General features: G+C 50.7%; 1 protein-coding gene across 1 annotated transcript in view; it reads right to left on the bottom strand.

Moving 5' to 3' along the window:
* Window positions 1-360: 360 nt before the first annotated feature.
* DNASE1L3 (deoxyribonuclease 1 like 3) overlaps window positions 361-12981 on the bottom strand; it is a 25659-nt gene continuing 13038 nt past the window's right edge. Inside the window, exons 3-8 of the mRNA XM_013004596.3 lie at window positions 12372-12461; window positions 11035-11147; window positions 7711-7823; window positions 4694-4851; window positions 965-1061; window positions 361-674 (exon numbers count right to left, since the gene is read on the bottom strand). Of these exons, the coding sequence (XP_012860050.1) occupies window positions 561-674; window positions 965-1061; window positions 4694-4851; window positions 7711-7823; window positions 11035-11147; window positions 12372-12461 (685 nt within the window). The 3' untranslated portion in view covers window positions 361-560. The remainder of the gene's footprint in view (window positions 675-964; window positions 1062-4693; window positions 4852-7710; window positions 7824-11034; window positions 11148-12371; window positions 12462-12981) is intronic.

Here is a 12981-nt window from a genome sequence, read left to right as displayed (position 1 = left end):
GTGGGATGCTGGGATGGGAATATTTCAAAGGATGGCCCTGGGCTGGCTGAGTGGGGTTTGGGGTGGTGAGGGGCAATTCAGAGGCCACTGGGAATGGCCTTTCACTCCCATCATACAAGGCACGACGGGCTGTGACCTCAGGCAGGAGGGGGCAGAGCCCTCACGCAGTGAGTGAACCCCAAGTCCTGGTGTTGCTGCTTGTCCCTGTGGAGCAGGGTCTCTGTGAGGAGGGAAAGCCCCAGGTGCTTCTTCCTCGTGGGGCGTGGCTGAGTGGTGGTCATGACGGCTGCACTGGCAGCCTCCGGGCTCTGGCTTGTGGGTGAAGACCTTCCTTCCATGTCGCCGGGTCGTTTCCTGGGTCGTTTCCTTTTGCACCATTCCAGGGGGCCCGGGGCCTAGGAGGGCTCTGCTCCCCATCTGGCTCCAGTGGGATTGAATTTGAGTTGGGAATTGAAAGCTGTGGGACCAGCCTCGCGTCCTGAGCGCAGGCAGCAGATCATCTTTGCTAAAGCTGTGTGTTCAGAGGCAAGACATGCTTAGGGGAACGAGCGCCCGGGCATCTAGGAGCGGCGGGTCTTTTTCTTCTTGGGAGGGACTGCCTTTTTGTTGCTGGTGATGACCCTCGAAGTCTGCAATCTAAATTCAACGGGAAAGTGGTCACTGACAGCCAAGGCCTGCAAGGGGAAAAGGGCGAGGACATTGGGAATGAGGAAGCGTCGAGCGGATCGCCGATGGCCCAAAGGCTCTCGTGGTCGTGATGAGCACATTCAAGGGCAGAGAGGAGAGAGGTCACAGTCACACTGGTGAGCAGTGTCCCTGGAATTCGGACAGCTGCTCAGACCACAGAACCACAGGCACGGAACCTCCAGGTCTGACCGTAGTGTGCCTTCCGTGGTGACCTTACAAGGTGACACCAAGGTGTCTCCCCAAGACGGTATCACCAAAAGACAAAGGGCGGCCTCACCTCCTCTTCAGTCAACTTATATGCCTCCTGGAAGTTGAAGATGCCGCTGGAGTCGGGAACCACAGCGCCAACCAACTCGGGTCCTCTAAGCACGATCCTGGAGCAAGGGCAGGGATGGCAGATTAGCATTAGCGTTAGCCCATCGGTTATGTTCTAAGGTGCACCAAGCTTGTGCTTGGCAGCTGGAATTGGCTGAGACTCTGGCCCCGGCCCTTGCATTGCCCCTGGGTGGGGCAAGTGGTTTGTTCTTGGCTACTAACTGAAGCCAGGTGGCTTGAAGCGACGCAGAGGAGAGCTAGTGATGGGCTTCCTTCAAGACGCCAGCCGAGGAACCGTCTCGGGAGCAGGCCCGCTCTGCCACACACGGCCCCCATGAGGCCAAGTGCACTTGACAGCCACAGGCTGGGTCCTTTTACATTTTTTAATTAATTAAGTACTCATCTTATTGGGGGCACTTCTAGCTCTTACAACAATCCACACATCAATGGTATCAAACACATTTGTACCTATGTTGCCATCATCCTTTTCAAAACATTTTCTTTCTGTTTGAGCCCTTGGTATCGGCTCTTTTTTCCCCTTCCCCACCCTCCTTCACCCTGCCACCCTCGTGACCCCTGATAAATTATAAATTATTAGTATTTTCACATCTTACACTGTCTGCTGTCTCCCCCTGAGGTGGGGGTGGGGGACAGATGTGGCTGCTTCAATGAAGACTGGCTGGGGGGGCAGTGCTGTTCTGGGTACAGGGCCACTGGGGGGTGGCCTTGACTTACCAGCAACAGGTTTGGGTTTGGGACTTGGGGCTTTGGGTTCCCCTGTTTGCTCTCTACTCTCCCGAGGTGAATGAGCAGTAAACTCAACCAAAAAGCAAGTTCCTCGCCCCAAACTCACACTCTCAACCTTCAAGTCACCTCAGCGCATAGTGACTGTACAGAAGACCTGCCCCTGTGGCTTTCTAAGGCTGTAGATCTTCTCTTCTTGAGCGGCTGATGCTTTCGAACTTCTGACCTCAGGGTTTGCAGACCAAAGTACAACCCATGATGCTACCAGGGCTCCTCCGTTGCTCAGACTGGGATGGAGATGTGTTTAAGTTGTGGCTGAGCCCCGGACCCGGGTCCCGGCATCCTCTCGCAGGTGGAGAGTGGCTCTGCTCTTTTTGATGTTCATTTAGCGCCCAGTTCGTAGGCACTTAAGAGGACTCTCTGGACTTTCTGTTAACCTTCAACTGTTCCATACAAGTGTGGTGAAAAGTGACCTATCATCCCACCATTCTTTGGCCAAACCAAAAAACAAACTCACTGCCATCGAGTCCATGTTAACACACAGCGACCTTACAAGACTGGCCCTGTGGGTTTCGGGGCCCTGTAAAGACTATAACTCTTTACAGGTCTGGGGCAGCTGGCGGATTCAAACAGCTGACCTTGCAGTTAGCAGCCCCACGTGTAATAACTCTGCCACCCGGGCTCCTGACCTTTGGCATCCCCGTGACACAAACCAGGGCCCTTTAGAGCCACCAGTGTTTAAAAACGGTTTCCACACCTGACCTGCTGGGGGTTGAACTTGTGATTAGCTCCTTGTGCTGTGCTTCTGTGGCACCACTCTGTGAGCACCCAGCCCTCTCTCCTTTCCTAGGGACAAGAATGGGCCAGAGAAGGGACAGTCAGCTCAATGCCACACCCAGGTGCGTGAGAGAGAGCAGAGGTGCTTCTCGCTTCTAAGGTGGGGTGGAGGTGGAACAGGGAGGCTGGCTGGCTGGGACCAGAGTCTCTGCTAGCGTCCCACTTTGAGGCTGCGTCCCCGGTGTCCGGCCACTTCCACTTTGAGAGCTGGAGCAATGGGTTCTGCAGAGGAAGCCGCAGCCCCAAGAGGAACCAGGAGGCCACGTGGGAACGAAAATCAGACCTCAACACTGGCGAAAACGAGAACCAGTGCCTACTGTGCAAGGCCCCCTCACAGCAGGCGATGGGACCCAGGCTTCTAGGGGCTTCCCTGTCAGCAACCTCGGCTGGGGGCGGGTAGATCACACACCTTACGTACAGAGGTAGAAGCTTTCAAAGCTTTGCTTAAAACTCTCCCAAGTGTTCTTACAAGTACTAACCCCCCCACCCCCCCAAACGAAGCCTATGGCCCATGGGGTTTCCAAGGGATAGTCTTAACAGAAGCAGACTGCCTCTTCTTTCTCTCACAAACCCCTGCCCCTAGGGTTAGCGGCCAAGTGCTTAACCACTGCGCTACCAGGCCTCCTACAAGCGCAAGAGAATGCTGTCATTAAAATGCACTTGCATTTTTGCTGTGGGGTGCCATCGAGTTAGTTCTGACTCACAGCGACCCCTACATACAACAGAGTGGAACACTGCCCGGTCCCGGGTCACCCTCACAGTTGTTCTTAGGCCACCAATGTCGAGGCCATCGATGCAGCCACTGTGTCAATCTGTCTTGTCGAAGGTCTTCCTCCTTTTTGCTGCCCCTAAGCAGGCTGTCCTTCCCCAGGGCCTGGTCTCTCCTGACAACATGCCTGAAGTATGTGAGACAGCGCCTAGCCATTTGTGCCACTAAAGGAATATTTGCATTCAGGAATGTGTAAATACCCTTTCTCCCATTGGTCTGTTTTTGAGTGGTTTTATCCTGAGGAAATGATAAATATGTGCATAAAATACCTAGACAGAAGGTTCACTGCAGCAGGTTATATAATAGCAAACCTCAACAAATCCCAGTGACAGGAAACTGGATGAATAAAATGTGGGGTATCTGTGATGGAATGATTCCCACCCACTGCCGTCGAGCCGGTCTTGACTCGGGGTGACCCATAGGACAATGTTTAACTATGTCCAAGGCTGTAATTCTTTATGGGAGCAGACTGCCTCTTCTTTCTCCCACAGACTGGTTGGTGGCTTTGAACTGCCGACCTTGCAGTTAGCAGCTCAGCACTTGGCCCACTAAGCCACCAGCATTCCCTGTAGAATGGTATTGATCACTTACCCCATCCATGCTAGCAGCAGCATGGTCACGTCCTTGAACCTGACCTCATTGCATCTTCATGTCCTTGAGCGAGGCTCTGCTACAGTTTCCATTTACCGTTCAGAAAACAGAGAGAGCTCACCTCTCTTTTTCTCTGACACAACAAGTGGTAGAGCCAGGATTTGAACCTAGGCCTCTCAGCCTCCAAAGCTTGTGCTTCCCACGGCTAAGTTACAGGGCCACCCTATATGGTCATTATACTAGGTTGACTATATATTGTTTTTACAGATGTCCTTAGTTAAGGTGAGGTCCTATTTGGATCAGAGTAGGCTGTAGCCCAATGACCAGTGTGCTTTGAGAAGCAGCAGCAGAGAGGAGCACACAGGGAAACACCATATGATAACAGGAGTGGAGTCTGGAGGGATGAGTCTAAGTGGCAAGGAATGCCAACGCTTGCTGGGAAGTGTTGTTAGGAAGAGGCAAGGAGAGATCCTTACCTAGAGCCTTCAGGGAGAACATGGCTAAGCCAATACCTTGATTTTGGACTTCTAGCCTCCAGACTAGACAATTGACTTTCTGATGGTTTAGCCTCCCCGTGTGTAGTACTTTGCATGACAGAGAGTCATGCAGGTTAAACACTGTCCCTGGTTGGTCCAGATGGACGGTGCTGAAACGTACCCACTGCTCTGCTTCCTGCGTGTCCTGGTGATGCTTCCTCTGCCCAGACAGGGCACCCTTTCGGACGCCCACCAAGGCTTGGGTGCCTCATACCTGTCATATGCACAGTGGGTGCTCTCCTTGACGGTGGTGTCCTCTCCATCCCGGATCAGCCAAACGAACCTGGAGTCAGTCCTCAGGCGGATGTTCTTCCAGGCCTTCTTGCGGACGTAGCTGCAGCCAGCGTTGAAGTCACCCATGAAAACGAAATTCTGAAAGACACAACGGGGTCTTTCTTCATTTCGTTCTGCTGTTTCAAAGTCGAGGCTGTGGTATAAAGATGGAGCCACCGCTTTGATGCGCATTGGACAGGGGTGTGCGCACCAGGAGGATGCTTCTCTGTAGCCGTACCTTCCTGGTTTCCATTACCACGCCTCTCGGCAATTCGCCATGCAGTGAGGTGGGGATGGAAGACTCCGGCTTATACATTCCCCACCTGTCTCCTATGTTTGGCTTCAACTACTGCAGGGGATCAGCATACGGATGAGTCAACGCCTTTCGTGTCCAAGCAGGAAGAGTGACCGTGGGTGCGGTGTGTGACAGCTCTTTAGCTGCTCTCTCTTTCTCATTGTTTGGAAGCTGGGCTCTGTTCTGCTGGCAGGATTTCTGTTTATCAAGGCAACGGGGATGGGCCTTAAAGGGAAGGGTCGGACAGTGAGCTGTCCACCCCCATTCGGAAGCCACCACACATATTTTCTATCTTGGAAGGGTTTTTCCAAACCCCAGGGTTCTTGGAACAGGATTTTGACATGTTCAGTCCAGGGGAAGTGCGGGATTTCCGTGTTTGTGCTATTGTTTGGGCTGTTGCCGACTGTGGCATCTTCTTTGGAAACATCTCGTTTTGACCTCAGGGACCATGGCTTCCTTTGAGATTGATGGGGGTGGATGAGGGTGCTGTCTCAGCCTTAACCCCTGTGGTGACCTCCTCCACTCACCCCGGCATGCTTTCCTGAGCACTCTGTCCCTCCGCTCGGCGTTCAGTGTTTCATGAGATCTCACAGCAATAACACCAGGCCGTAGAAGGGATCATTACTCCTGATGTCTAAGAAACTTTGTCATTTATAAGAAACTGGATGAGAGCCCCGGTGGCATCGTGGTTACACATTGGACTGCAATCTGAAAGGTTTGCAGTTCGAAACCACTGGCTGCTCTGCGAGAGAAAGAGGGGGGTTTCTGCTCCCATAAACGGTTACAACCTTGGACTCTCAGAGGTGCGGTTGTCCCCTGCCACTGCTTATAGCCAGGCAAGAGGAAGACTCATTCATTCATTCCACCCTTAAATTGTTCACAAGTCTTTCGTTCATTAAGGATTTATTGAGCTTCTATTAAGTGCCAGGTACTGGAGAGGCCTCATCACCACAAAGTGGGCAAAAGGGGAAACTCTTCCAATGAGTGGGCTTCAGTGACACATACCAGGGCTGAGTTCTTCTTCTTTTTCTTCTTCTTTTTTTTTAACTTTCAATTTCTATGATTTGCTCTTACATCCTTAATTTAGAATAATCTTATCAGTCGGAAACTAATATTGTTATCATTTCTATTTCATTGATTTTAAAAACAAAAATGTGATGATTCTGTTTTGTAGGTTCCCCTCCCCCTAACAGCTTAGCATGTCCACCCCCCTGAGTCCTTGGGTCATGTCCTACCTCATTTCAGACGGGTGCCTGGTATCCCATTGACTATACCACAATACTGAGAAAGAGAAAAAGCCCTTGTTGTTCAGCAGTTAGGTTATTTCCAAGCTCGGGGATTTTTAACACTTTATTTTTTTAACTTTTTAATTGTCATTTGGGAAATGATTACACAACAAAATGGTTTTCCAGTCACCAGCTCAGACACACTTTGAATGTCCTAGCACTCCTCACCCCTGTTTATCACTTCCATTCAGCCTTCTGAGCCTTACCCCTGGGCAAATGCCACTTCAGGTCCCCTGTGGTTGACTGTACCCCTGGTGTTATTATTCTCCTGATTGTTGACCTTCAAGCCCAGCTGAGTTCAGTTCGAGGTCTGAAGGTGCCTAAAAGCCATGGTCTGGCAGGTTCCAGTGGTCGCTGCCAGGCCAGCAAGCCTCGCCTTTTGTATGATTCTGAGTTTTGCTTCACTTTCCCCCCCACTCTATCCAGTATCACAGTCTTCCTCCTGCCTGGCTATCAACCGTGAAACACATGTGTTTGCGTGCGTGCGTGTGTGCGCGCGCTCTGTATCCCTGCTCTGACCACAGTCTGTCCACACTCCACTTGCTACATTTTATACTTCAGTCAATTGAGGTGAAATGGGAAGTACTGCAGTGAACCCCAAGAGGAGGGTCGAGAGCGAGGAGAAGAGTCCTCCGGGGCGCTTCCACAGACCCTGAGAGCCTACAGGACGCAGAGTGCTCCTCCCTCTGCAGGCTTCCCTGGGAGATCACCCGCCTTCTCAATCCAGGAAGTTGGGTGGAATGGACCCAGATGGAACCAATCAGAACACCTCAACCCCCTGATTGGTTTAAAGATGAGGATGTGACCCAATCAGAGCCAATGGAACTTAGTCCGAGGACACGGAGCTGCTGGTGGCCATCTTGCCTGCCGAAGAAGGAAGCCTAACCCGAGGAAAGGAAGACCAGGAGAGGGAAACCAAGGCAACGAATCAAGTCCCAATTCCCTTGGTTGGGCTCTCAATCCGGCCATGGCAGAGCGAGACATTCTACATACACGAACCACTAAATCTCTTTCTCTTTTTATGAATGATTGATCTAAGTTCTGACACTTGTAACCAAGACTCCTAACTGCTCTGTGCCTCACTCTTTTCACAGAGTGGGAATGGGCAGGGTGCCTACCTCACGGGGTACTAAATAAACCTGTACCCATCGAGCCTCACCACAGTACCTTGGCACGAGCTCTTCACCCAGGAGATGTTGGAACCTGTGACCAGTGGTGCAGGTTCCCATGACTCTTTTGGGCAGGTTTAGCAAGAGCGATATCTAGGGTCAAGGAGAGGCCTAACTAGAAGTTGTGGTGTCCCACGCAAACCAGCCTGGGAGTTGCTCATTCCACTGAGAACAAGATTCTGACTCCATAGGTAGGACTTCAACGAACCTCTGTTTTCCAACGTTCTTTCACTTCCATGTAGACATCGACCAACTCATCAATCTCCTTCACGGATGTCTCTGGAGTGGTGTGCAGGGGAATAATCACAAAGTCCTTGACCGCTGAGGAGCAGGAGAGAGAGAGAGAGAGAGAGAGAGAGAGAGAGAGAGATTGATTGATTACACACTTCTCTGGTCCAGGCCACGGGGGCCCTGCTGTGTGGTGCCTGGGTCACCTGTTTCCTGAAGGTCCAGCCAGTGGCTGAGAGCTTAATGATCTTAGAGTCACGAGGCTGCTTATTTTTAGCCCACGAAAGCCTCTTCTCCCCCACTTGCCTGTCCTGAACACAGAGAAAGTGGTAGGATAGGGTGCTTTGCTGATATCATGGGTGTGCTTCTTTTCTCATTTGCTGTAAATATGTTTTGCTTTTGTTTTATTTTGCTTTTTAAAAATAAGCCTTCAATGGATGGATGTATGGATTGTGATAAGAGTTGTACAAGATCCCAATAAAAAGATTTTTAAAATAATAAATAAATATAACAACAATGAGCCTGTTTGGCTTTGGACTAAAAACAAAAACAATAACACACACACCCCATTGCCAATAAAATACAACTGAAGTTTAGGAGCCCTTAATGTGTAGTAGTTACGCATTGGGCTGCTAATCTTGAGGTTAGCAGTTCAAATCCACCAGCAGCAGCTCCTTAGGGGAAAGATGAAGCTTTCTACTTCCATGAAAACAATTGCAGTTTGTCAATTTATTCTCCTTTTGTAATCGGTGGGTGGTGGTGGGCGAGGTGGCATGGGATTATTTTTAAATACTGTTTTGTTGGAGTACTGACAATCCTGGCCCCGGCAGGAAGGAGTGGTGAAAGCCCACATATGGGGACGTGAGTCAGCCCACCTTGAAGGGCACCTTCTGAGCGTCCCCTCTGCTCCCGGATGACCCATGCGTACCTCATGAGTGGGGGCTGCAGGTGGCCCTTGCTCCAGACAAACTGCTGCTTGTGGGGAGCCGGGACTTAGACCCAGGCAGGCTGACTCCGGACCCACCCTCCACTCTCCCATCTGCCTCTTGGCAAGTCCATCTGGACCTTCTCCTTTCCCACCGAGCTTTCGTGTGCACTGTTCTTTCTGCCTGCTCCCCCAACTGACTGCTTCTCCGTGTAGTCAGCATCCTTTCTTTGTGCTCTGGAGTGACCTTTGCTTCTTTGTTGGGCCCAATAAAGTGGAAGCTGCCTGAGGGCAGGCTTATCAGCCTTGTTCACCTCTCAGTCACAGCACATCGGAAGTCCTCTGCAAAGTGTGTTGACTGACGGGCTGAACGAGGAAAGAATCAGAGCTAACTCCCAGAGAGAGCAGACACATGAGAGAGGAAACTTGGGCAGAGGTGTCCCAGGGGAGGAAGGGAGTGCCCTGGGCTGGAGAGGGAGGGAGGAGGCCCCGGGAAAACAGGTTTGTTTAGCAGTCCACAGGCCACTCTCTGGGAAGCAGTCATGTTGAGGGAGGTCCTCTGGGCACACATGTAGATGGGGTGCACAACAACCATGATAATCGCACATGCTCTCTGAGGGGCGTGTCTTGTCCCCAATAGCACCCTCTCTTTTGTCTCCTTTCACCCCGGTTATCACGTGTTTGTCTTCCATGAAAGACTATCCTGCCTGTGAACTAATTAGCTCTGGCCCCAAATAGCTCACGTGACAGGTCAGGATGTTTATATTTGTGTAGTATAAACATGGGTATGGCTACTTACAGGCCTGCACATGCTCATGAGGTCATTAACTGTCTCTCCCACTATACTCTAACTTCCAGAGGGGTTGCCCAAAACCTTGTCTGATTTGTCCCATGCCTAGAACAGGGCCTGATACATAGTCAGTGTTGACCCACTAGTTGATTCTATGTTGTTCCAAAGGAGCCCTGGTGGCACAATGAGTTAGTTAAGTGTGGGGCTGTTTACTACAAGGTCAGCAGTTCAAACCCACCAGCCATCGCAGGGAACAAAAAGAAGCCGGCCGCCCCCAAAAAAATGTACAGTCTCAGAAAGCCTATGGGGCAGTTCCACTCTCTTCCATAGGGCCTCTGGGAGTCGGAATCCGCTCAGTGGCCGTGGGTGGTGGCGTGTGCACCTAGTTCCAATTTGAAAATGAAATTCAATGCTTGACTTGCTCTGAGTGAGTATAATAGTTACAGGGATGAGCTCCTGAGGGGTACCCTGGGTTAAAATCCCAGTGCACCCACTTCAATCGCTGAGCATCTTGGACAAGGAGCTTCATCCTCTAAGCCTCAGCTTCCTGAACTGTAACGTGAACATGATCCTAGCTCCTGTCTTGTAGGCGGGGTGCAACAATTACACGGAGCCATTCCTATAGAATGGCAGGCACTTCATCAGGGCAGGGAGGAACCTTGTCCGCATCATGGGCACGTGCTCTGTGGGGGAAGGACCAGGAGGCTTTCTCCTCTTGTAAAGAGTTACCGTTACAGAAATCCGCAGAGGCAGTTCTACCATGTCCTTTAAGAGTGGCACAATGGTTAAGCACCAAAACATTGGCATCTTGAATCTCCACAGATGCTCCCTGGGGGAAGACCTGTCCTTCGGCTCCCATGAAGATGCCATCCCAGAAAGCCTCGGGGGACAGTTCTAGTCTGACACACGGGGACTGTGTGTTGTAAATCGACTGGACAGTGGCTAACAAGGAGCGCAGGAACAGGGTAAGTACCAGGAATCCTAAGGCGGTACAAACCGTTCATGCAATTGGCTGCTAATGGCAAGGGTGAAAGTTCAAGTTCACCCAGGGGTTCCTTGAAAGACTTCTGGCATGGGGGAGGCGGGGTGTGAAATCACGGAGTACAGCCTGAGACTGACACACACAGGGCCACTAGGGCGGCTGGGCAGCCACTGGCATAGAAGCACCTGCGGGGTTCAAGTCAGGATGAAGTCCACCTGCGTTTCCTCCCAATGCCCAGGCTGTGTGGGGAGGAAACTGATGCCGAGGCAGGAGGGCGGGTCGGACTCTGTGCCTGAGGTGCACCTGCCCTGCTCATCACTGAGGAACGACCCGAGGGTTTGCAGAAAATCACTTCCACCAGCCTAAATGCTCCAAAGAGAGTGGAGGGACTGCTAACGCAGAGGTCATGAGACGTGACATTCTGAGAAGTGATTCTGGTGCCGTCAAACACAACTGTAGGTGTTCAAAGATGTTCCTCATGGACGCCCCATGACCCCCTTTTGATGCTACGTGCACCCTGGCGTGGCAGGCCACACTCGGCTACTCCCCACACATGAGGTCTCTGGGCAGGTCATGCGCACATGCGCAAGAGGGCCGGGGGGCTCACCAGTGTGGGGCGACTGAAACCAGACCACGAAGGGCTCCCTGGAGAACACGTCTTCATCGCCATCCTGATCGTCGCGGTAGAGGTAGCTTCTCTTCACGGACACCAGCTTCTCCCTGGAAGAGAGAGGAGAAGGTTCCCCGAGATAGAGTTTGTTCCGTTTGCTTTGTTTCTTTCAGGGCTGCATACCCACGGGAGGGATCTGTTGTTTGCTTTCAAATGAATTGATTTTCTTTTTTGTTGTTGCGAATGAATCTCTGCCTCGGAACACACACCCATTCAGCAGCTGCTACACTACACTGCCTAAGGGTCTCCCTTCTCCTTTGGAGCTGCGGCTGTCCGGGTGTTCAGTCTGGTCCCACAGACCAGGGTCGGCACACTGCGGCTCGGCTCGAGAGCCATATGTGGCCCTTCCAGGACATACTCCTGGCTCAGACGTAACATTGAACATGAAAATAAAACTATCAGAGTTTCATTGAGATGAGATTTAGATCACGGTGATTTCATTTTCGGTAAAAATATATTTATGGCTCTTGATTAAGTTTTAAATTGTTGGGAGGGACAGAATTGGCTCTTCTGCCTCAAAGGTTTACTGCCTCCCCCCCACAGCTCCCCCACCCCCCGACCATAGATTATTCTTTTAAAGAGCACAATACTGGGGGGTGGGCAGTCTGTATTAACTCAGCGAACCTGTTGGCCAGGATGGCAGTGGGTTTGGTGTTTGGGTTTGGGATGGTTTGGTTTAAAGAGGACATCAGAGGATCGTTTTGGTTTGAGGTTCAAGGATCATATCAGGGAAGTAGTGTTAGGAGTTCATCAGCTTCAATGGCTCCATGAAGTCAGGATTCCATGAGACATTGCTTGTAAGGCATCTTTTGCCCAAGAACAAGGCTGAGTCAACTCTTCTCAATAATGGCCAGAGCCCTTTGGAGGCTGAAGGCCTGAGCCATCCTCCTCCCCTGGGGCACCCACAAATCAATGTTCAGACATAACACAAACCACGAGCAGAGAAAAGACAAGAAGGCGGAAGTTAGGAGGCCGCCATGCTAGGCAGCTGGGTTTCCAGGGCTGGGTTAGAACTTGACCATGCAAAATAAAGAGCTCCTGTTCTAGGCAACTGTTGACCCAACCAACAGATACTTTGTTAGGAAACTGCTTGCACTTTCTATTTTGAAGAGTTAATACTTTGCATCCGTCCCCAACTGACAGCAGTTCTTTTGATGAACATAGAACTAGCTAGAGATCAAAGCCAGGTTTTGAGGACAAGACAGGTGGGGTGAGCCATCCACAGCCTTAGTTTATAAAGGGACCATGTTCTGGGCGGCATGGATGATACTTACTTATAGAGAAAGGCATATTGTTCTTTATATGTATTTCTTCCCAGCCGAGAGCTAATCACATAGTTGTATGTTGTGCCTCTCCGTGAGTTCCTAGAAAACAGAAGGACTCCTCATTGCATCTTAACAAGGGCACATTCGCTCACTGCATACATTCTCTTCTCTCTACCCACAGCCTTATTCCCATTAGCATCATGTGGAAGGGCTTTCTTTAAATTAAATAAATCATTTAATTATGGGCTTTTACATATATTATAACAATCCATACATCTGTTATCTCAAGTGGACAGGTACAATTATTGGCATCAACAATTTCTAAATATAATCTTTCTTCTTGAGCCCTTTGAGATCAGTTCCTCTTCCCCCCTTACCCCCACCCTGCCAGTCTCCCCCAAACTCGTAGTATATTATGCATTGTTACTATTATTTATACATATCTCACATGGCTTATTCTATCTCTTCACCTACTATCCTGGTATTCTTCCCCCGAGGGGCTTATTCTGCTATCCATTCCCCCTTCTTCCTCCTTCCCTTCCCTCTGCTCCTGGAATGGTTGCTCCCATTACTGTTTCTGAGGGGGGTTGTCTTTCCTGAATTCCGTATATTGAAAGCT

Source organism: Echinops telfairi, unplaced genomic scaffold (genome assembly GCF_000313985.2).
Source record: "Echinops telfairi isolate 266 unplaced genomic scaffold, ASM31398v2 ScPeMD7_31;HRSCAF=116, whole genome shotgun sequence".
Classification (NCBI taxonomy): Eukaryota; Metazoa; Chordata; class Mammalia; order Afrosoricida; family Tenrecidae; genus Echinops; species Echinops telfairi.
Note: the sequence above shows the minus strand (reverse complement) of the source record. Positions and strands in the feature narration are given on the sequence as shown.